The sequence below is a fragment of the Enhydra lutris genome, unplaced genomic scaffold, assembly GCF_002288905.1.
Source record: "Enhydra lutris kenyoni isolate GAN:26980312 unplaced genomic scaffold, ASM228890v2 scaffoldscaffold4, whole genome shotgun sequence".
In the NCBI taxonomy this organism is placed as follows: domain Eukaryota; kingdom Metazoa; phylum Chordata; class Mammalia; order Carnivora; family Mustelidae; genus Enhydra; species Enhydra lutris.
The window spans coordinates 5816695-5842253 of NW_019154088.1; the positions used below are offsets into that span (position 1 = coordinate 5816695).

The 25559-nt window shown below is 36.5% G+C and overlaps 1 protein-coding gene across 5 annotated transcripts in view; it reads left to right on the forward strand.

Annotated features, from left to right (window-relative positions):
• LOC111160535 (chromosome unknown C15orf41 homolog) overlaps positions 1–25559 on the forward strand; it is a 236973-nt gene that overhangs the window by 24188 nt on the left and 187226 nt on the right. For 4 of the 5 annotated variants that reach the window (XM_022523708.1, XM_022523724.1, XM_022523716.1 and 1 more), the window contains exon 2: positions 25464–25509. The exons of the other annotated variant lie outside the window; for it this stretch is intronic. In XM_022523708.1, coding sequence (XP_022379416.1) covers positions 25464–25509 — 46 coding nt within the window. The remainder of the gene's footprint in view (positions 1–25463; positions 25510–25559) is intronic. 5 annotated transcript variants of the gene reach the window in all.

The following is a 25559-nucleotide window of genomic DNA, read 5'->3' on the forward strand; positions in this document are numbered from 1 at the left end:
AAGTCCTGCTAACCTTTCTTGAGCTATCATGCAAATTTTGAAATAGTCTCCCTGATTTATTTTTTATATTCTTATTTCAGTCAGCCTTGTGAAAGTATTTATGCACATAATTTAAGACACAGAAGAAAGTATACCTACTTAACAATAATGTAATAAAACTGTTTTGAAAAAGAAGTTTTTTCCCTATTTTGTAAACTTCCAATTATGTTTTGAAAATAAATTATATATGGGAGAAAAGTACTGAGGTATATATGATGATACGTTATATGCTGTAGAGATAATCAGCAGCTTTGCTTAATAGGTTTACTAAGCACAGTATCCCTGATTCAAGAAGGTTTTGTATTTGTTTCCATGGCCACATATATTGGCTACCAAAGAATCATTTTTTTCCTGATTTATTGGAAAATACCAGTGATTTATGTGGCTTAAAAAGAAAGGGGCCTTTGGAGCCCTGTCCTCTGTACTTCTTTCATTAAAAAAGAAAGGAGAGAAGCAAGGAAGGAGGACAGAGGAAGGAAGAGGATAGTTTATGACTTTATGTTTAATACTTCCCTCAGCAATTGTTTACTAACAGTTAAATTTTCTTGGAACTTTATGAATGTGTTTTTTAAATTAATGTTTCTTTTCTAAATGCATTTCCACTAAAAGCTGTATCCTTCAAATATCTATATTGTTATTTTGTAGTATAGCAGTGAAATTGCTATCAATGACAATTTATGAAATGTGTAGACACTTTTGTAAAAGATTAATAAATTAAAGGAAAATTTGTAGCTTTGAGCTACAAACTTTATAAAATAGATTCTCCTCCATATGTGACCAGCAGCATTTTTCCTTCACCATGATTTAGTAAACTTAAGATAAATCAGTGATGTTTATTTAGCCAGTTGGACTTATAAAAAAAATTTTAGGGTTCTTTTTGTTCTTTGTAGAAGTTCAACTAAATCATGAACATAGTTCTGTTACGTAGCAGGTTGCATGTTGCCTGCTTATGAGATCAAGAGGGTGAAGTCAAGGTAGGACCTGCTCTAGCTTGGATTGTCTATAAGAAATAAAAATCATGGCTTCTGCGTGTGGTCAGGGTGTGACCACCATTCATCACCTCAGCAACAGACATCAGACTCGTTGATTGCTTGGTTTCCAAGGTCTAATAATCCCCCAAGAATTTAGAATGTTGTTGACTGTCCCCATTTACATCACTGAAGAAAGAAGCTTTGCAACAGGTGCAGCTGTATACTAATTGTAGGGTGTGCTTAATCTGTCCAGAAGAGAGAGTGACTCCAAATTTGGTATCTTAAAGAGTGGAGTGACCTTTTAAAGTCCCAGGATGAGAATTGCCAACAATTGCAACAGGCTAATTATACCCACAAGGAGTTGTGAAGTGCTTTTAAGTTTTCCTATACACCTAGAAGTTCAGTGAACGGCTTGAAGTCATTAACATATGACAGATGCACTCCCTTTTCAAGAGCTCCTATGATAAGTTTTGATTGTAGAAGTGGGAATTTGACCCTAGCTTATCACTTGCTTCATTAGCTTGCTTGAGGACAAGGACTTTTTTTTTTGACATGAGTGTTATCTTACCCATGTTCCAGAATTCCATCTGCCTCCTTCTCTCTGCTGATAGGAAGTCACAGTGATAACCTTGATGCTGGTTTTTCCAAAGCATATTGTACATTGTGTGGTGTTACATATGTTTTATATGTAAGTATATAGGATATAATATATTTCACCTATCATATATTTTATATAATATTATGACACCTTATCCAAGATGGGTATTTCAGAGTTTTGATTACATTATTTTAGAGATACTGGCTTTATGTGATTTCTGTTCTTTTTTTTTTATGGAAAATATACAAATACATTTTTTGGCTTATTAAAAAAAAAAAAAATACCAAAAAAAAAAACAAAACAGAAAGTCTGACTTCTACCTCTCCATGAAGTTGACTTTTTTTGAGGTTGGTGAGAAGAGGGGAAAGAAGTTTGAGTTTTGTCCTGGGGGCCTCTGTACACATGTGGAAGAAAGCACAGTATGCTTCCCAAAGAATGAATGAATGATAGAGGTGCCCCCCCCCCACACACGGGGGATGTGGAAATGGGGCATGGAAGGGCCTCATGCAGTAAACCCTGTGACTACAGCACTTAGGTGAAATTACTTTTTATTATCTGGTTGGAAAATAATCTAAAATAAGCCATATAGGATTAAGGTTAAAAAGCCTCTGAGTAAAACCAGTTTGTGTAATCTAATTCTCTCTCACAGTATCTTTGTATTTACCTGCTTAGGATGCCTGTTTCAATTCTTTAATAGACTCTAGACTTAAACTTTATTTTAAAATATTTTCTGTTAAATTAAAATCTCTGTTTATAAAAGTCACTATTCCCTTAACCTCTAAGGGTTATTCGTAGATTTTATATTCCCAACAGGCATAATCATATTTAGCTGTATTCCTGTCAATTACCTGCAAGCTCTTTTTGTATAATTAGGGGATGGTTAATTTACTCTAAGTAAGGTTGCCACCTGTCTAGAGATTAACCCAAACAGGTTGGAAGTCCCAGAGAGACTTTTGAGTTTGGGTTTAAAGCAGTAGGAATTGATTTCTTAACTCTCTTTTCCTGCCATTTTGGTGGCGTTTTCTGGGTTAATCAGTAGTAATGGTGACAACAGGTGTTTTCTTGGGCCCTGTGTTTACTAGGTTGATAAACTATGTTGTTAAAATTATAGGTGTCTGCAAATCTGTGAACAGGAGGTATAATGCTTGGTACTCACTGAAAATGCGCTGGAAGGATCTTCTGCACATTTCCATTGTATCTACTATTACCTGATCAGATTGTCCGATGGGTAGGAAGTTGCATCCCTAAATGAGGATAGTTAGAGGGCAAGAATTGTGTTCAGTGGAATTACTATCATCGGTGTTTCAGGGAAATAAAATATGAAGAACATCAACCATATAGTCCACAGAAGAATTTGGGGACATAATTTTATAATATTTAAAATAAGCTGTGGGAAAAATTTAATAGTTTTTAATGAACATCCATTGCTTACAAGGTTTCCGTACAGTATGGAAAAATCAAATGCCTTCCTTCATGTGACCTAATGTGTATGTAACTGCACTCCATCCACGGCCTGGGTCCTCCTAAGAGACAGGGGCCCATGATCATGACCAACTTCTTTGAGATTGATCTAGATTTCTTTTCTCTTTTTTCTTCCTTGCTTTCTAATTTGAAATTAAATCATTATATGCTATATAAATGTTAATTTTTAAATTTTTATCATTGAAATATAATTCACATACCATAACACCCTTTTAAATCTGTGCTTTAAAAATCACTTCTATTAGTATTTTCACAAGGTTGTGTAACCATCACCATTATCTTAATTCCAAAACATTCCATCAACCCCAAAAGAAACTAAATAGCCATTAGCAGTCACTTCCCATTTCCATTCCTTCTCCTACCAACCCTGTGCAAACCACTAATCTGCAATCTCTCCATAGATTTTCCTATCTGAACATTTTATTTAGGTAGTATCATACAATATGACTGCCTTCTTTAACTTAGCATGATGTTTTTAAGGTTCATTGGTGGTGTTGAGTTCTTTTTTATTGTTGAATAATCCATTATATGACTATACCACATTTTGTTTATCCATTCATCATGAGTTTATGGCTATTTGATGGTTTCCACTTTTTGACTGTTATGAATAACGTTTCTATGAACATCTGTGTAAAAGTTTTTGTGCTTTGTACTTTTATTTTTCCTGGGTAGATACCTAGGCGTCAAATATCTGAGTGATATGGCTCACCATTTTGAGACCCTGTCACACTGTTTTCCAAGGGCCTTTTATATTTCTGTCAGCACTGCTGAGGTTCTGTTTTCTCAGCATCCTTGCCAACACTTGTGTATTGTCTTTTTGATTATAGTCATCCTAGTGACTGTGAAGTGATATCTCATTGTGGTTTTGATTTCCATTTCCTCAATGAGTAATGATGTTGAGAATGTTTTCATATGCTTATTGGTTATTATATATCTACAGAGAATTTTCTATTCACATTCCTTGCTCCTTCAGTTTGTCTTTTTATTATTTTTGTTATTTTTGAGTTGTAAGTGTACTTTACATATTCTGGATACACATCCTTTATCAGATACATGATTTGCAAGTATTTTGTCCTTGTCTGTTGGTTCTCTTTTTATGTCCCTGATAGTGTCCTTGTGCTGTTCTTTCAAAGGGATCTTACTTCAAGCAAGAAGAAAATAGAAAGAAATATAGAATTATTTGTAACCTTTAAGGAAAATACTATTGCTTTGTTATGAAGTTCTTTTTGTTTGACAAACATACTGTTTTGGTGAAGTTGTTTTCCTTTGAATAATATGTTAAATAGAAAAAAAAATTTGTCAGTCTCTTCAATATAACGTAAAGATCAGACATTTAATATTTTTCTTTTAAAGTTATACACATAAATTAAATGAGAATTAAGTGAGAATCTGATACAAATTATGTTTAGTAAAATGCTAAAAATTTTAAAAATTACACAAATCAATATAAGTGTGAAATTCTAAATAATATATAGTTGTAAAGAATCAGGGCCTTATCAACTTGAAATTTAAAAAAAAAACTTGAATTCCATTGTTTTTACAATGTAATTAGTCAGGTACGATTTATGGATTTATGAAATGTATTTTTTTATGTGAGCTCTGGGAAGAGTATATGGCCTTTCCTGGTCCACAAGAGCCAGGCCTGTAGATCCAGACCTGACAGGAGGTCTGACTTCCTAAGCCAGGAGGGTATGGCCCTGGGCAAGTCACTTCATCTCTTAGAGCTCCAATTTGCCCTCATGGATAGCAGGAGCCTCTGCTCTTCACAAGGGATGCTGTGAAGAGAAATGTGGGCCATTCCAAATTGTGGAAAAGCTTTTATGAAAGATGTAGTGCCAAGGTAATGTCCTGCCAATCTGGAGGCTGGTGTTTTTGTAAAGCTGTGAAAGGAAACTTTTGACAGTCTCTGGGAAAGAAACTAAATGACAGTTTACCCCTTGTGCGGCTCTCTCTGTGACCACACTATCTCTCTGACTTCTCAGAGCAGGGCGTGCACCCAAGAGCTGCTCTGGCTGACTAGTGTCTCATGGGTTCTGAAAGACTGAAAGCACTGCCGAAGGCATTTATAAGCAACATTTAAGCAACAGTTCACAAACTGTAATACGGGAAATTTTCAGCCAGTAAGAAGGTAAAATTTGCATTAAAAACAAAACAGATGACACCTGCATCAAAGCACAGGGATAATTGCGTGTTGAAATGATATTTGACTAAAACAAGGGGGCAGGTAGAAAGCCAGTTGGAATTGCAGGATTGTGGAGAAGCAGCTAATTGCTTGCTCCTCTTGTCACTTTGCTTCTTTTAAGTGACTTAAGCAAGGTAGACTCTTAAATTGTGCCTTTATAAAGCTTTTCATTTGTGTAATGTGAAAATTATAAACGTGTGATTACCAGTCTCTCTATCCAGCCTCAGTTGTGTAGTGTATTATCTCCTTTGGACAGTTAATGAAATGCTGACTTTTGTGCGATTTATCCTGGGAAATAAGTGACTAACTTTCCTTGACGTCTCCTTTTGCCACACTTTCTTTGATTTGGATTGGTGCATATGTAACTGAATGTGGGGTGGGGGGTGGGTATGTATTTATTTTTGCTTTGTATGTATGGATAACAGGAATGTATGAAGTCTGGTTTTCATCTGATTCCATTTTGCATATACTGAGGTACCTGCTCCCTCCAACGACCACCCCCTCAAGAAAATTATGTCTCTAGAATTGGTGAGCTGTTTTTAAGAGAACTTATAAAATCTTTCTAAATGAAAAATCATTCCAGCAGTGTCTAATATTGGCAATTTTCCTCTGTCTGCTTTTAGAACTTATTGGCCAACCAGGTCAGACATTATTAAAGTTCAAGGGATCCGGTGGGAAAAGTAATGGTTTTGTGCTACTATGAATTTTAAATGTTGCCATTTTCGTGTGTTACAGCATCATCTGTTCTCACATGGCACTAAAAATGTATAGAAGTTTTAGACCAAATTCAGGGTCAAGGTTAGGAGAGTGATGATGCCTCTGACTCATTCTCCTAGAATTATGTTACCCAAATTATCTACATACCATTTTGTACCAGGATACTTTTTTCTAGTCATTTGAAAGAACTTACTGTAAGATTTTTTTTTTTTTTTTTGGTCTCATAACTTCTTGGAAATTTATACAGATATGGTTGGAGAATCTTCACTGTACTGATAGGTATTCACTATATTGAAATAGTGGGGAGTGCTTCATTTCTGAGAATAACTATGTTTGGTGCCTTACAAAAGCAATGCCTTTTAAATAGAAAAGACTGGGGGAGGCTGAGTCTTGCACAACATACTTTTTTGGGAGTCCCCTCTCTGACACATGGGAGTGTTAACAGGGGCTTGTTAGCTACTTGCTGAATTATTGAATAAATGAACTGACAGCCTAACAGGAGTGGCTTTTAAATATGTAGTTATTTGATGTACAAAATGACTGAATTTAATGAAATGAAGAGAGACTGAGATTTACACAAAATCATCATGGTTTAGAGGAATGCATCCAGGGATACCTGCTTCTCATGAAATGAAATGTCCATATCTCATAAAATCAGTTGCTTTTAAATTTTCTCAGTATTATTATTATCTTAGAAGAGGAGAAAAATTGTGTTTTGAGAATCAAATACTTAATTTCTACAGCGCTTGTCTGGCTCACTCAATATAGCATGTGACTCTTGACTTCAGGGTCATGAGTTCAAGCCCCCTGTTGGGCATGGACCCTACTTAAAAAATAACAATAAAAAATTTTTTTAAAAACCTTGATTAAAAAAATACTTAATTCTCAAATATAGTAAATATTATACTATTCTGTGATAAGAAGGTTATGTCCTGAACTGAAAAGAGAGAATCCTTTGCCTTTTGTCAGATGAATAACAAGTCATTTCATTGGTGGCATTTCCAACAAATAATAAGTTCTGTTGCTCACCAATGGTGTTTGAGAAATGAAATTCATTGTAATAATGATTGGAGAGTGCTCTCAAAGGAATATCATATAGCAAGAGTTTAAAATAGCTTGGGTTTATTAAACCAGACTTAGGAGAATCAAGGCAGCTTTGGAGCAGGGAGTTAATTTTTAGCCATGTGCATTGTCAATTATTATAGCAGCTTCGTTTATGACTGTTGAGTTCACTTGTAGAGTGCTGTGCTCATGGCAGAAATTGTTGTTTTCCCCCAGTATCTGTTCTTCCCTTCCTTCATGTTGACAGGGTTCTTGATTTTAACCAGGCATATAATTTCCTAGGACAGAGGCTCCCTCACAGCCTGTGTGGACATGGAACTGAGTCCTGGCTTTTATGAAGTACGTGCAAGTTTCAGGAACCTTCCTTAAAAGAGAGCCCCATGTCTCTTCTTCAGATTCTTTCTCCTTCTTGCTGTCTAAGTGCCACTCCCTTAACCATAGGGGTGAGGGCAGCACCCTAGAGATGATGGAGAGTTGGGCTGGATGCTAGCCTGGATCCCAGGGATTTCCTGGAGCAGAATTGCTATGCTGGAAGAGACAAATTTCTGTCTTGTTTAATCCATAGTTATTTTGGGTTTTCTCTCCCTTGAAGCTGAACCTCACTCACCTGATGTAAAGGTTGAGATGCTGTGTTTTACCAGACTGGAATCCTGGGGTATAAGGTCAAAGCATAGGTGGGTCAGACCAAGTTGCTCACCATATCCAGAGCTCTTTCAAAGTCCATGCCTTGCTGATTGCAGCTGAGGCAGGTAGCTTTTCAAGAAGGTTAGCTCTTGAAAGACCTATGGAGGTATGCACGTATTAAAGAATCAGAGGAGGGGGCTTGTTGCTTTAGATTGTCCTGTGAAAGGTTAGTATGTACAAGGTCTTGTGTTTAAATGTTGGTGATGTAAAGTTTAAAAGATATAAAGGTAAAAAGAGCCCCTGCCTTAAAGAACTGAGTCTAATGGAAAAAAGCAAATGAAGAAAGGAAGACTACTTTAAATTAAAATTCACATGAGACTTATTTATGGGCTCAGTAAATCCAGAAGTCTGAAGGGTTTCATGAGCTCTTAGACCAAAGCAATTCTACTGAGAGCTGTTGAACAGCAGTGCTCATGTCCCCAACAGCCAGTGAGAGAGCCATCCAGGTACATTTTTGAATGCTTAAAATTCAGATTTTTAAGAACACAGGCTTTCTCAGCTGGGTTTGTTTGCTTGTTTGTTTTTTGGTTTGAAGCCACATGGTTTGCTCTTTTTCTTCCTGGGACATTGTGTAATTGTCAGAATTCTGGTACAGGTCAGGCTTAATGTAGTCATTTTAGAAACTCTCAGCTTATCCTCCTTCATATTTCTGTTTTAAAAGCAATTCCGAAGGAGAACACTTGCCTTTGCAGTGTCTCAGCTGTGTTTAACATTGGGCCAGTGAGAGAACATAAAGAAAAACTGTCAGAAAAGGAAAATGAGTGTGTGGGAAAATGTGAGAGCAGTATGCTATAGACTAACTTCATCTCATTGTCTGGAATGAAGATGACGCCGCTCCCTTGGCCATCAGGATGAGAGCCACGTCTTAGACATGGTGGAAAGGTGAACTGGGAGGACCTGGGTCTCCAGGACTTGAAGTCACAAGATTCAGTTTTAAGAGGCTCAATCTTTCAGGAACTAGATGCTTCTGTGTATGTTTTGGTAATTTTTCTGAGCCTACATTTTCTAATCTGCATGTAGTATGTTAGTCTTGCCCAGTTGATACCTAGTATTGTTTTAAGGCTGTGTACATGAAATTATAAAGTGTTATATTTATTGTTTTAGTTTATGGGGAAAAAATTCATTTTTAAAAAATTAATTTTGTTCCACACCGCCCCTCCCCCCGCCCCCCATTTAGAGGGACAGACTCCTTGGTGTTAGCTTTTCAAAAATGTGGAAAATGTGATATCTGATACAATATTTAGGAAAAGATTTTGTTGGCTGATCTAGTAAGTTCAGGTTCAGGTGTGTTTTGTTTTGTTTTGCTTTGTTTTTCTTCAAGGGCTTTTAATAGAATTGCTTTGGTCTAAGAATTCATGATAAACTAAATGAAATCCTTCAGTCTGCTGGATTTAGTGAGACCATAAATTAGCCTCATGGTGAATGTATCTTTCTTTTTCCCTTTTCATTTGACACAATTCATTGAAATGATGACTACCTATAAGTGATTAGAATTTTATATGTGGCAAAGTTGAAGAGAAAAACTTTTGAAAATAAGGTGTTTGTTTCTTTCTTCATAGTATCACCCACATTTGATCCTTTTCAGTGTGCTTACAGATTTCAGTATATGTTACCTGATGTGTGTATCTTAAAACTGAGAGAGTTTATATTTAAGTGGATTTTTTCATCATTTTTACTGTCACTCGTAGGACTAAGCTGGGTATGATCCAATTTTCCTCAGGAGAATGGAGTAGGCTTGTAGGATGGGTGGGGACAAATGGACCTGCCTATAGATGTCCTCTACCCCTGTAACTGGTCTAGAACAAGTTGGGAGCAAACAGAGTAGGTGTTGTGAAGTAGAGAGAGGCATCTGTAGGGATCTCTGTCATGGGGAGCAGGACCTAACAGCGAGGCTGGCCCAAGAATGGGATTTAAGGTCCTGTTAAGAGCAAATTCTCAAGTAACCATAATACTAGAGAGGTTTGTAAAGACAAGGTCCCCATTACACAAAAAATCTGGGAAGCAATTTTACCTCAGTGGTCTGTGGGCTGAGTCTGAAGAAAGAAAAGCCCAAATTGCAGCAAATGGGACTTAACCTCAGGTGCTAGAGTGTTTGGCTGAAGGTGCTCACGTGCTTATTCCTTGATGTTAGGGTGGGTCTGGAAGTCATGGGTAGACCCCAGGATGAGGTCCTGTAGCTCTAGGAGGAACCAGGTAGGTACAGCAAGCACTTCCCCAGGTGGGTGCTGTCTTGAGTTACCTTAGCATTTGTGTCAGGGAAGGCAGTCTTTCTGGTTTCCTCTGATCTGGGAAGGGAGTGCAAGGCTCTGGAGGTCATTTTGATGCTGAGAAGAGGATCTAAGCTTCCTATATCAAAATCAGGCTTTTCTAAATATTGTGATGCACAATTTGGCACTGCTTGTGCACTGGGCACATTGAGATTTGGGAAGAACTGTATACAATGTGAGTGGCGATTCTGTAGAATAAAGGGCATCTGCTATTGTGTTTTTTGGTTGGAAGGTGTTTTTTGCAAACATAAATGAAACACAGTCATATTTTTGGGATATTGTATACATACCAAGGAAAAGTATATTTTCCTCTCTGAATTTTAATTTCTTATATAAATAAGATTAAAATCATAAAAAAGAATAAAGAAAAATAAAGAAATCACCTGTAGCCTCACACGCTTCCACATTTTTTTCAATTATATCTTCTTTTATAGACCTTAAACATATGCTTACTTAAAGCTTAATTCTAAATATAGTATAAATATAACTTTATATATAATTTTTTTCATATCAATTTATAGCTAAAGGTAAATTCATTTGAAGCCACTAGTTGCACTTTAACTTTACTGGGTTGATAAATTCAGATCTGCAGAGTTGAACTTAATGGAGAAAAGGTAGAAGCTTGTGATGCAGGATCCATTTTTTTGTTGTTGAAACTAGGTTGTTTTGCATTGCGAGTCATGTGATATTAGAGTACTGATTCTTGAAAGTAATTTTATTTCTTAGTTGCCATATTAAGAACATATGGTTTGAGGCCAAACTGGCTATATTCACATGCTGGCTCTGTTAGTTCGGATAAGATACTTCATCTCTCCTCCTCAGTTTCTAAAATACTGCTACTTCTGTTATTTTAGTGATGAGAAATAAAACAAAGCTTGATACCTAAGAAGCTCTTCACCATCATTGTTATCTTTGTCATCATAATCACATGATCACCAAGATATAGGTATTTGTTGAGTATCTGCTCTTTATTAGACTGATGGGGTTCAACAAAAATGGAAAAAAGTTATAAACAGGATCTTCTAACAGAAGTTAGTGTATAGGAGGCGTAATTGTGTTGTGCATAGTCATAGTGGCTGAACTCCATCACTGGTTCATCTTCTAGTTTCTCTGAAGACACACAGAGAAGTAGGGAAGGCATTTACAGCCATTTAAAATGGGTTTTATTGGAATGAATGACATTAAGTGCTGAGATTAACTGCCAGAAGGATTTGATTGTGAATTAAGAATAAAAGTTTTGTGGTTAAGAGTTAAAATTTTGTGTTTAATAAGAGAAGAGCTTAATGGATTTTAAGGCATTCCATTTGTTGTTTTAATATTCTCGGCATTTATTATTAAAGTGGGGGTGGTTGTGGACTAATTATAGTCCATATTATGATGATTATGATGTTTTAGAGAAGACTGAAAATCTACATTTTTTTTCCAAGCTAATGCAGTAGGGAAAATATAGCATCTGAAGCTTCAAATAGTTTGCTTGACCTCATATGATCACTAGTGAGGCTATGTAAAAGCACCAAGTTTTCAGGAAGTTACTTTTATGCAAATTACTGCATTTTTCTGTTAAATTCTTTTTTTTTTTAAATAAGGGTTTTTTTTTTTTTTTTAGATTTTATTTATTTATTCATGAGAGACAGAGAAAGAGAGACAGAGAGAGGCAGAGGGAGACGCAGGCTCCCTGCTCAGCAGGGAGCCCAATGTGAGACTTGATCCCAGGACTCCGGGATCATGCCTGAGCCAAAGGCAGACACTTAACCATCTGAGCCACCCAGGCACCCTTTTTGTTAAATTCTTAAACAAAAAGCATCAGTTTGGTAACTGGAGGTTGGAGTAAGAAATAAAAAACAGGGAAAGAATATGAAATTATTAATACCATTATGTTAATATAACTGAAAATATATTTAGGAAGAAAGTGGTAGAGATGATAGTGTGATTTTTATAAATTATAACAACTATAAAGTGAATTTGACCGATCATTTTACTGATTCTATATAAGGTCTCTATGACCTATTAAATTAGAAAAATTAGGAGCGCAGAACACATGCTTCTGTACAGCAAAAGAATAAGACAATGTTTAGATGGTTTTAAACAATATCCTAAACTTTTTTTTAACCCTGTGAAAAAGTTACAAAAGCAATTATGTTTATTAGATATAGACTAGTAGCTTTATGGTCACAAAATTTTAGCCTCAGGATGTTCATGCATTCATTTATGATGATACAGATTTGGCAGAATGACTTGGTAAATTTTTAAGAAAAATACTTGAGAAAGAAAAAATTAATTTATTTGGTTTTGATAAGCAGTTATTTTAAGAAAATTATTTGAAGTGGATCAGAATCAGTAATGTTTTTAGCAGTGGATATTACTGAAGAAAATTTAGCATTGTTATTTGGTGTTATTTTAGGTCCAAGGCTTTTGCAGAAGAAAAGCCAGATTGATATGGTGGTACAGAAAGATAACAATTATTGGTTAGTGGTAATAGTTGCCTCATCCCATTCATGGTAATAATATCATAGATTGCCTACTGAATTATGCTGAGTGTTGTCAGAGAAGTGATTTTGCCACCGTAATAAAAATTGATACTGTTGGGGCACCTGGGTGGCTCAGTGGATTAAGCCGCTGCCTTTGGCTCAGGTCATGATCTCAGGGTCCTGGGATCAAGTCCCACATCGGGCTCTCTGCTCAGCAGGGTGCCTGCTTCCCTCTCTCTCTCTCTCTGCCTGCCTCTCCGTCTACTTGTGATCTCTCTCTGTCAAATAAATAAATAAAATCTTAAAAAAAAAATTGATACTGTTGTTTTTTGGTATCTCATTTTGTATTTTGAAGCCTTTTGACAAATGCCCTTCAGAATCTACCCTCATTTTTTTTTTAAAGATTTATTTTATTTATTTGACAGACAGAGATCACAAGTAGGCAGAGAGGCAGGCAGAGAGAGAGGGGAGAAGCAGGCTTCTCCCCACTGAGCAGAGAGCCCGATTCAGGGCTCGATCCCAGGACCCCAGGACCACGACCCGAGCTGAAAGGAGAGGCTCCAACCCACTTAGCCACCCAGGCGCCCCAGAATCTACCCTCATTTTAAGTAAAAGGATTACCTTTATTTTCCATGACATCGGCCACCATATTAAAATTAAAATCTTAAGAGCCAAACCAATCATTTAATTTGAAGTTGCTACAAAGAAGTGGGGCCCCTTTTAGTTCCTCATGGCCACTTGTCTCTTTTTCTGGGATAATTTAATTCAAGTCAAGTCAGAGATCTCCTAAAAAACAACAAACAAACAAAAACAACAAACACCCCTCTTTTGACACTTGAATAATCATTAGGTTGAATATTATTATAATTGCTTATATTTTTACATGTAAAAATACAAATTTTTAAAAATCAACTTTTCAAGTAAAATTCTGGTGGCTCTTTTGTTAAACATCTGTCTTCAGTCTTGTATCAAAAAAATAAGGTAATTAGAGGGAGACTGGGATTTCAGCAGTGAAATAGTTGTGGTCTTAGACCCAAGAGGTGATTATTTAACCTCTACTGGGGATGTGGTACCTTATAATCACAGGTGAATGAAAGGAGTTAATTATTTTCCTTCATGTTCTCACCCTGTGGTCTGATTGCCTTAAATGCTTAGAAGTCTTAATAAACAATTTAATCACTCTAGCTATTGACCTAGAATAGACCTGTTATGTTAGGCCCACAAAGAAATGTCCAGTGTCAACATGATTATAAGTAGTTATTATTAGGACTAAGACACAGTTTTTTGATAAAACTATACTTAAAAATTTTAGGGCTTTAAGCAGAGAGAAATTTAGTAAGTCTAAACCTTGAACTTGTAGAATTGATAAATATCCTAGAACTTTTAAGATGGAAATGGTTTCTAAAGTCATAAATCTTATGTACAGATGTGTAACTAAGACTTAGAAATATTAAGTTATTTTCACTATTAGGCTTTAAGCCTAATTTAAGAATAAAGACAATTGTTCCTATTGGTACCTCCTTGACAGTACAGTTTTTGATGCTCCCCATTATTTAGAAAATAACTGTGGAGTACATAAAGATATCTACCAGAAATTTGTAGAAGAAAACTAGTATTCTGAAGGACTGAAAAATGGTCCTAAGTCGGGGGAATGACACATTACCTGGTAAAACAATCACTGTCTGTATTGTAGGGTCACATTTAAAAGTTTGCGTCTGTGCTAGAAGAAAAGAACTGTCATAGGTGGAAAACTTCATAATTTTGATCTCCCGTTCATCACATCGTTAGGTGGTAGGAAGTGGGAACTTTGTGGGTTTTGAAACTTCTGGTCATATAACATAGGTTTTAGTATATTTTACTTTAATTATATTTATGATTTAGCCTATACACATTGGTCATTGATACAGTATGATTACTTGAAATAACAAAAATTTGTGATATTCCCATCTGTTAAAATGACATAAACAAAGTTTTACTCCATTAAGTCCTGCTTATAGTACAACTTATTTTTTCTAAAGAGTAGAAGTTATCCCAAGTAGAATAAAGAGAGTAGAACATTCTAGACTCCAGAAAGAACATGGTAATTTATAGCAATGTGGTGAGATTAGGCTATAAACTGCTTGGGGGTTTGAATGTGGGAAAGAGTGTGAAAGGCTAGAAAGAAGGGGCCTAAAGTGTGCTTTGCTGAGGAGTTTAAGCTTCTTATATAGATAGTTGGCACCTCTTAGGATTTTCAGGCCCAAAGGGTAACATAATTAGATGCATATTTTAGAAGCATTGTTGGTAAATTGGAGGTTGGATTAAAGGGTGTAGAGACCTAAAGCAAGGGAAGTGAATCAGAAAATTATTTAGCAGTTGAGGGGAGTAGGGACGGATGTGAACAACTTTTAATGATAGAATCAATGAGACTTGGTGACTTGTTAAATGTTTCAGGGGTGAGGAGGAGGGGAGAATATGGCGTGACGCATAGATTTCCAAGCATCTGTATTTATAGAAATAATTGACTTAAGGGAATTTGGGTCTGAAACTCATTTCTGGGAAAGGGGGTGGTGGTAAATTTAATTTTAAGATACTTGTAGCCAAAGAGGTGTAAAGTCTCATAAGGAGTATGAGACTGATTCTGAGTAAAGATGGAGGTTGGGAACAATGTATTTGGGAGTTATGGAAGTAGTTTGTGGGAACACAGCTGGATGTGCCTTCACCTGCATGAGCATGTAAGGTGAAAAGAGAAGAGGGTTGAAAAGATGTCCCTGGGAAACCGTAGGGAAGAGGATGTGAAGCCGTTGGAAGAGAGAAAGATAGGTGGTTAGCAGGGTAGGAGGAAAATTATTAGAAAATAGTGCCCTGACATGCTGGGTAGGAGAAAAGTTATTACAAAATAGTGCCCTGGAATTCATGGGAGGAAAGATTTTTAAGAAAAGAAGGATAGTAAGTGCAAAATGTTGCCATAGGTCAGATAGGATAAGAAATAAGTCTTTGGGGTTTGGTGGTAAGGAAGTCTCTGTACCCTTGGTTTTAGTTAAGGAGTGAGGGCAGAAGTGAGATTGCTGTGGTGTAGAGGTTGAATAGAATCTATGGAATCAAAGCCCTTCTAGATAAAGACATTAGATCATGAAGAGAATCAGTGATGGACAGTAGTTTGAAAGGTAGGCAGGTTGTAGCTCATAAAGACAGGAGCATGAAAATAAATGAAGAAACTGATGAAAGATATCCTAGCTAACATTCTGTGTAGAGTTGGAAGTTGAATTTTAATCAACAAGGGAAAGATTATAAATATCTACATACAATTATTAATCTATCATTATCTGTCCTCTCTCTCTCTCTCTCTCTCTAGTCATAATATTATCACAAACTTAATTTGAGCACTTCTTATAATGTAGCTTCATTTGATTTATTAAACAAGGGGGAAAAAAACAGAAGAAATCATTCTAGGAAGAATTGATAAACACCTCTGACAAATGTATCTATTATTTATGTATTGTGTTGAAATTATTGGGATTACTTTAGAGAAAAATGACCAGACTTTTGGTTTTTGCAAAGAAATTGACTATCATCCAAGCTTCTTATTCTTTATCTGATTTATGTTACAGCTCTTTCTAAAAAGTTAAAACCTAAATTTATTTTTATTTATTTATTTATTTATTTATTAAAGACTTTTGTTTATTTATTTGACAGACAGAGATCAGAAGTAGGCAGAGAGATAGGCAGAGAGAGGAGGAAGCAGCCTCCCTGCTGAGCAGAGAGCCCGATGCGGGGCTCGATCCCAGGACCCTGGGATCATGACCTGAGCTGAAGGCAGAGGCTTGAACCCACTGAGCCACCCAGGCGCCCCTAAAACCTAAATTTAATTAGAAAGGAAAGAAATCTAGATACATAAGACTAAATTTTGGAACATTTGAAATAGTGCAGACTTAGAGCAAGAGACTCTTAAAGATCAACTTATTCAACTCCTCTTCAATTCTTCCTTCTTGATTCTCTTATTTCATTTCTCTTCCTTTTTTGTTTTGTTTGCTAGGATCTTCAGTTTGCTAGGATCTTCAGTTTGCTAGAATCTCCTAGAATAAAAGCAGTCTCTTTCTCTTTTCTCCCTAATATCTAATCTGTGCAATAAATTTCTCACAGCTGTTGATATTACCACTATTGTTGCTCAATTTTATCATGATTTCTTCTTTAATCTATGAATTAGTTTGAAATGCTTTTTTTTTTTTTTTAATTTCTAAAAATACGGGCTTTTAGGGGACTAACTTTTTAATCATTGAATTCTAATTTAATTACCCTTTTACAAGATATAATCAAGTCCTGAACAGAACTTTTGACATCTTTGTAGGGCTTGAAGACAAGGTTTAAGGAGCAGGGGCCAGCAAAGGTTGGTGCTCATGTAAATGTCCCAAGCTTTGAGATAGGACCCTGACATGCCATACCATAACAGTGAATGTGAACTGAAAGTAAGACAACTCTCATGTCAGTTTGAGGTGCAATTCATTGGCCCCCAGAATTAATACCCAATATTGGATTAAGCTGATTCTAGACTTCTCGTGCTCCCAGAATCAAATCAGAAATATCAATGGAGAAAGATAACATTTTAGTCTTCAAATTATTTATAAAGCAGTTTTTCAAGTAGAATAACATATAGTGAAAGATGCTCAGTCACATAAGTAGACATGACAACATGAATGAAAGCAAGTAGAAGCTGTAGAAGTAGACTTAAAGGGTCTCTACTTATTGGAATACTAACAGAATTTTTATAATCGTGCTTTATTCAAAGAGTTAAAAATGAAGATTAAAGCATGTTACAGGGAATTTATTTGAAAAATAATCATAGAAAATCTACAAATGGAAAGTACAAAAACTGAATTTGGATGGATTTAACAGTAAACTAGACATTATTGAAGAGAGGATTAGTGAACAGTAAATTAGACATTATTGAAGAGAGGGTTAGTGAACAGAAGAAAATACCCAAAATGTACACAGAATAGCAAACAATAACAAAAAGTTGAAACATATTAAGATAGAGTAAGAGATGGAGAATATAGTAAGGAGGGCTCAGTACACTTAATGTGGAGTCTCAGGAAGAGAAAGAGAGAGTGCTAAAGCAGTGTTTGAAGAAATAATGATTAAGAATATTCTCAAGATGATGAATGATACCCAGCCACATATTTTTTTTAAGATTTTTTTTATTTATTTATTTGACAGAGAGAGATCACAAGTAGGCAGAGAGGCAGGCAGAGAGAGAGAGGAGGAAGCAGGCTCCCCCGCTGAGCAGAGAGCCGGATGTGGGGCTCGATCCCAGGACCCTGAGATCATGACCCGAGCCGAAAGCAGAGGGTTAACCCACTGAGCCACCCAGGCGCCCCCCCAGCCACATATTTAAGAAGTCCAACAGATTCTAAACAAAAAGAGAAATAAATACTATAGTTAAAAATCCTAAAAACTAAAGATAAAAAAGAGTCCTGAAACTAGGCAGAGAAATAAGACACATTATCATTGAATGAACCAAAATTTTACTTCACCTACACATTTGTACTGGTGAATTTATTAAAAGACTGTTAGCAGGAGTGGAGAATGAAGGAAGGGCAGTGATATGGTACATATGTTGGTATATCTGAATGAACAGAATATATAAAGCAATAGCAATGCCTTGTGACTTTAAGATATATGCAGAATTAAAACAATGCCCATAATATTTTATGTTGCAGGAGGGAAGAACTGTAGATGGTGTTGTGAAGTTTCTCTGTTTTTCTTGCAACAGTTAACCACTAATTATAAATTATGATTATTTGAGGAAGCATGTGATTTTGTATGACAATCATTAAAATAGCATAATTTTTTCAAAGATTTTATTTATTTATTTGACAGAAAGAGATCACAAGTAGGCAGAGAGGCAGGCAGAGAGAGAGCAGTAAGCAGGGTCCCCACTGAGCAGAGAGCCCGATGTGGGGCTCGATCCCAGGACCCTGGGACCATGACCTGAGCCGAAGGCAGAGGCTTTAACCCACTGAGCCACCCAGGTGCCCCAAAATAGCATAATTTGTAAAGAATATACAACTTCCAAATTGCCAGTGTTCAAATAATGAAGAACAAGTATTAAACCAATTGAAACTAAGACAAGAAAGGCAAGAAAGGGAACATAAAGTAAGAGAGTTAGCATTTAGCAAGGCAATTGACTTAATCCTAATGTATCAGTAATTACATTAAATATACATTGTTTAGCTATAATAATCACATCACACATGTGGTGTCTATGTAAAGATAAATATATCAATCAATGGTACAGGGTAGAAAGCCCCAAAATAGACCTTCAGATATTTGGTTTTCTCAAAGGCAGTAGTGATAATTCAGTGGGCACATGGGGTATGGTCAGTTAAATATTCGTATGAAAATAACAAAAACAAACTGCAGCTCCTATCTCCTATCAATGTACAGATTTAATCCAAGATACATCATAGGACTCAATGTAAGAGCTAACCCTGTTAAGCTTCTAAATGAAAATATCTTTGTGATTGTAGGTAGGCACAGATTTCTTAGAAGAGACACAGAAAGTGTGAGTAATCAAATTAAAGAATTGATGAATTGGATTTCATCAAAATGAAAAACTTCCGCACTTCAAAAGATATATAAAGAAAATGAAAAGCCAAGCTATGGACTAAGCACTAAGCTAAGGACAATCAGCAATGGGGAATTTCCTTTAAAGTTGGTAGGAGTTTAAAATTGTTACAAAAACTTTAGAAATTGTTTGACAGTATCTTCTGATGCTAGAGATGTGCATGTCAGATGACCTAAAATTTCACTCCTACATTTATACTCATTAGAAATGAATGTACACGTGGACCGAGAGGTATGCAAGATTATTCATAGCAGCATTATTTTCATCAGCAAAAGACTGAAAACGGTTCAGCTACCCATCAATAGAATAGATAACTGTGGTATATACTTAGACAATAGAACACACTGTATAACAATGAGAAAGATTTAACTGCACTTAACATGGATGACTTTCATAGACATGTTGTCCCACGAAGGGGCCGGGTACAAAAGAGCACACTGTGTGGTTCCGTTAATGTAAAGCTTGCACACAGGCAGGGCATACCTAAACAACCTAGCAATACTTGTTTGGGTGGTAAAACTATAAAGAAAAGTAAGAAAAAGATGAACATAAAGATCAGGTTCATTTGTGAGAGGAAAAGGCTGGTGATCGAGTGGGGTGCTTTTTGGAATGTTAGCTGTGTTCTGTGTGTTTACCTAATGCTCTATGTGGTTTCGTTTTTTATATATTCATTGGCTGTACATTTGTTCTTTTTTTTTTTTCTCATTTTGTCTCACAGTAAAAATAGTTTAAAAAGAGTAATATGTTATGGCATAGATAAATGTTAATATCTTACATAATGAAGGCATGTGACAAAAAAGTATGTTAAAAACCTAATTTTTAATTAATTTTTAAAATGTTTATGTGTAAAAATAATGTTTATGTGTGCACATAGACACACACGCACATATACACACTCACAGCCTACCCAGAGTAAAACACAGGAGGATATATGCCAGAATGCTAACTATGCTAACAATGGACATCTCTGCACTTTACACAGAATATATACTATTTTATAACTAGGAAACCCTTCATTAAATATTATTTAATAAAGTTAACACCTGTAGAGTGTGTTGTCTTCTATAGAGAAGACTGGGTTATTTATACTGTGTTGTTCAGGGAAGGATTTAAAGCTACTTTACATACAGTAAGTGGCATTTTGAGCAAAATACATATATGCAATCACACAGAGACACTTCAGGCAATGGTGTGGTTATTAACAAAATATACCTTAGCTACAGTGGGAATAATGGAAATTACCCAGCAATTTTTTAATCCTAGACTGTTTTTTAAAGTCAGTAGTTCCTTTAACTTTCAACATAAAAAAGAATAGCATTTTTATGTAGCTAGTTAAAGGAAAACTGCAATTTGATTTTTTCAAAAAAGGGAATATTATCTAAGGTCACAGAATTTGCTCAAAACATCCGTGACTTCAGTTTCCTATTAAGAAAGCAATAGTGCCTACCTTGCAGTGTTGTCTGGAGTGTAGTGTGATACCATACAAATGCTTAAGCAGGGGTATTAGTATACATGACATGTAGAACTGATTTCTGGGAACTGTTGGAAAGGAAGACTAGCACTGAGATAAGAGTTTGGGTTTGGGAATTGGACCTGGATTTTTATTGCCTCGCTCTACAAATAAGCAATTATGTGTATTACTTAACTTCTCTTCCTTCATTTCCACATCTTTAAAATAAGGAAGATAACAGGACTGACCTCAGAGGGTTGTTTTGGGGGTAAAACAAAGCGCCCGGTACAGTGTCTAGCACAAAATAAATATCCATATAAATGTTAGCTCTTGTGGTAGAGCTGTTTTATGTGTAATTTCAGGTTACCAGCAAGATCAATTAAGAGCCTGGGACGGTAACCACTTGTTTTTCATATATGTCACACCTATAGCCTTTCAAAATTTTTCCTTTTGATAATTGATTACTGTTAAGTCTAATGCTGCCATCTATATAGTCATTTATGGGAATATTTGCCATGATTGGGCATAAAATATAGTCTGCAACCGTGATAAGAAGTTGAAAATTGGGAAGAGAGGTAATGGGGGGGGGGTAGGTAGAGTGCATAAATATTTCTCTATTTCTTGAATTTAACTATTTTTCTCTTCCTGTCTGGTCCTCCCCACCCACCAGGATCAGAGTATCAGTAATCTCTCACCAGATTCTTTCCGTTTTGCATTCTGTGTTTCTGGGGGGAAAAAAAGAAAAAAAAAAAAGTTGTATTTTTTTCCTACCAAGTCTTTCTCTCTTACTAAGTCTCATTTTCATTTTATGGGGTAGGGGGAAGACTTTCTGTTTGACTTTGTGTGTAGGTGTGTAGGAAAGTGGGAGCCAAGGAGGGTAAATGCATTGCTGTCATAGAAGACCTTCCTTGACCAGTACTCTGAATCATTAACCACATAGAGCCAGTATTGCATTGTGTTCTTTCACAGACTTAGGGAGGCTCTACCTTGTAACCATGAGGTCTCTAAGTCTATTGCTTTGTAGGAGTATCCTGCTTCATCTCCCTTTAATTGGTTTACTGCTTTCTGAGCTCCAGAAATAATATTTGTTTTGCTCAGTGAATTTTGAGCTCAGTAAAGTATAGACATTTAAGCTTCCCAGATTCTGTAGCAAAAGGAGCTTGGAAAGTAAATGATGTATTTACCTTTTTATGGTCTTTTTTCAGAGGTAGGGTACTTGAAAGGGGAAGAACATAAAATGTGTAGTATCTACTTCCTTCAGATTCTTTTTTTTTTTTTAAAGTCTCCACCTGGTAATGTGAGGACTTCCTCCTTATATGAAAGTTGAATTGCAACTAGGACAGTGCTGAGCTGTCTGCTCTTAGTCTCTGTAGCACTCATGAAACCCTCTGATGTTCATTTTCTCTAATATCTTTCAGGTTACTTGAATATCTTAACTGGGCAGATTTGGGGACATGTTGAGTTAGATATTGAATGGGGAGCTAGTATATCGCTTTTTCATACATCTGACATTTGAGGAGTCCTGAATGCAGTATAAAATGAGAGTAAATAGTACCCCATCAATATTTAAAATCTGTGTGGAAAAATCATATACACATCCCCCAATTTATGATCTCTGGGCACATCAAGTTAGTGACACAGTGACAGACAGAGGAACAATTTTAAGGAAGCCAAATATAGCAGCTGCCAGCTAAGAAGAGAATTAGAAAGGACAAAAATGGACAATCCTTTCCAAGTAGCGTATCCCATACATGTGCCATCATGATGGAGTACTTTTTCTCCTTCTCCATCTATCACATCTCCCATTTCCAGGACACATAGAAACCTGAGTGGGTTTATTTCTTCTTGAAGGTTAAAAAAAAAAAAAAAAAAGCATATATTATTACTCAGAAGAAGTATGGAGCATGGTCAGTTCAATTCATGTTGCTTGAGCAGTTCAACAATGTTCTCAAGGCCCTGGGATCTTTCCCTCTTCTGTGCTGCCATCCTCATCGTGTTGGCTCTGACCTCAGCTTGCTTACCCACCACTGTGGTATGACGGTTCCTGCTCTGTGTGACCATTCACACAACTCGTGCAAGGTTTTACATAGCCATTCTAGGGGTCCACTGGCTTGCTCTTCTTTTCTCAGAAAGCTACTGGGTGAGGTTCTTAATCTGGGAGAGTAGTATGGGGAAAAAGACAAAACTGGTTTTTGAAGAGGTTTTAATAATATATCTTGGGCATTTGTGCAAAATGAGTGACTCTGTTGTTGAACACGTAGATCTAAAACACTTATATGCTAAGGGACACAGGTGGGCTCCAAAGCCAGTGTAGTCTTGAAATATGTGAGGATTCAGGCTGTGATTTGCTTCACTAGATCCCTAAAAATGTTGGTACTTGACAGTGTTCTCATTTTTTTATTTTTTGGCGGTACATACATGTTGAAAGTTTCCTCTAAGTCAGTTACTTCATTTTTTCTTTTCTTTTTTTATCTTGATGGCATATTTCCCCCTACCCGTGACCTCAGGACAGTATTGATGCTCAGTGAATACTGCCAACTGATTGTGGTGTTCAAGAGAAACTTCACAGTTATGCAGTGTCTTTTTCTCTCCCCCTCATTGGCTGAAAACCATATTGCTTGTGAACCTGGTGATTGTTTATACCAAAACTTCTGCACTCTCAGCCAAAATCAAATCAAACACTGGGAGGTTGTGGAGGGAGAGGGGCAGACGTGGTAAGCTCTTCAGAACTATACTCTTGAAGACAGTGATTGCTCTAACCTCTTCTCACCTCTTTCCCTTAGGAATATCTTAGAATTAGCACTCCAGAGGAAAGTAGCAAATGGTATACATTGGAGTCAATGTCTTGCTTTCACTAATACTTCTCTGCTCTTTGAGGTATGAGTCTTATTGAGAGCACTCTTCTATAAGCTTATTAGCGCATACACGAACAGAGTTTGGTTGGCAAATAACCTGGCAGAGGACATTCAGCTCTCTACAGCTTTGTCTAGTCAACAAAACCCAAAGCATTTGGGACCCAGGTCTGTCTGTCCTTTTTACTGTTGTAGGTATGTCATTTGCTCTCTTTATGTCTAGGCTGGCCAGCATTTACCTACTCCTGGAATCTTCTCTCTAACCCCATTGGCCCTTGAGAAAATGGGTTACTCCATAGACGTGGTGCACAGTTTCTGCTGAATTGAATTCTGAGCAGTTTAAAGATAGTTTCCTGGCTAAAGACATTATCTCATCTTCCATTTTTACAATACCCTCAGCTCCTGCCCAGCTTCTCGCTCGGAAACTGTTTATTCCTGAACTTACTTCTCCAGCTGTCTCTTACTTCTCCCATTCTGGGTGTCCACGGTTACACTTTCGTTTTATTCACTTTCGGAATAAAATATCCTCCTTTGTCATTGGTCCCCAGCTTGCCCATTACAAACACATTCATTTCCATCATATTTTCTGACCCTTAGAGACTGACATTTTGTCTGTCATTAAATGGCTAACCTAAATATGTTTTACTGTACAGTGAGGAGGGGGTCTATTTATTGTGCATAAATAATGTATTGACTTATTCAGTAGTTTATAAAGATGTAAGCTTAATTTTGCCATTTTTTTCTCAGAAGCCCTACTGTGGTATGTGATTTCATATGAAGTTCAGGCAAGCCAGGAATAATAGGAAGATTTTATATGTAAAATTGGCTCTTTCAAAGGTGGTTTCCATTTTTGAAGGGAAACTGAAAAAAATTGGACCATAGTAAGTTTATAATTTTTTAATAATTTTTTATTCAGTGTTTTTGAGTTATTGAAGCAGTTCTTTAGTAATGGTCGGTTTTCCTTGCTAATCACATACAGTGTTTGTGTTTTTTTAACCTTTTTTTTTTGTAGTCTGATGAGAATGGCAAGTGTTTTGAAGCCAAATCTATGATGGTATGCAGATGATGGCAACACTGTGGCACCGAGTAAAGAAATGTGGTGTCATTGTTTTTATTTCACACTCTCCAAATTACCTGTGATGAGCTTAAGAGGTTTCATTCACGCATAGAAAAATTTTAATTATTCATAGTGCTTTGGTGTACCATAAAAGTCAAATTATTAACACTGTAATTTGTTCAGATAGCATTTAGTAGGAAAATATATCAGAAATAATTAATTGTTCTCAAGTTACAACAAGGTAGATATATCTACAGAGGGCAATCAGAAAGAGTAGCAGTAGGATACTGATTGCTTTTTAGAGAAAAAAAAATTCCGTTCTGTTAGTAAATGTTCACAATTGTGAGAGGCAAATTCCCACTGGGGAAGAGTGTTTTCCAGGTTGTTTGGCTGCCAGGTGTTTGACGTTGTGTGGAGTCTTGGATGCATAAGGCTTATGGCTGTCTTTGGGAATGACGTACCCCCAGGACCTCAGCTTTCTGCTGTGAAAGCTCCTATTTTCAAAACCCGCTAGTGTCAGTAGGAACATTCCAGTGGTCTCTAGGTGCTACTTCTAGTGAAGACCATAGTTTTTCCCTCGACTCTGAGATAGCTACAGAAGAAGATACCTGTCTACTAACAAAATTAATTTAGAATGTTGCCAGTGAGTGAACCACATGTTCTCCACTGTTTATAGGATTTGACTCCTATCATTTATTAATGGAAATAAACCTTGCCTCCTTTTGGTCTGTTTTAACATAACTGCACGCTACAGACATGATTTATAATCATTCTAAAGGTAACGAAAGTCCAAATGGTGTGATCGTTTGCTCCGAGACCATCCATATTTTTCCCTTTCCCTTTTTCTGTCTCCTTGACCTAGCAGCAGGAAGCCTTTGTTTGAGGTGTTCATCTGGAACAACTTTTCCACACTTGTTTTCATGTTCTGTTAGATTACAGGGCAGCAGGCCTACCTTTGAAGCTCCTTTCTCTTTTGTTTCTTTGCCGTGCACTCCAGTAATTAACTTTGTCCTTCTTTTATTTGTTCCAGTCAATCGCAGGCCACTCTGCTGAGCATCTTCTCCCAGGAGTACCAGGTTAGAAGTTTTCTCCTTTGTGAGGGTTGACAGGTGCCTAATTGAATGAT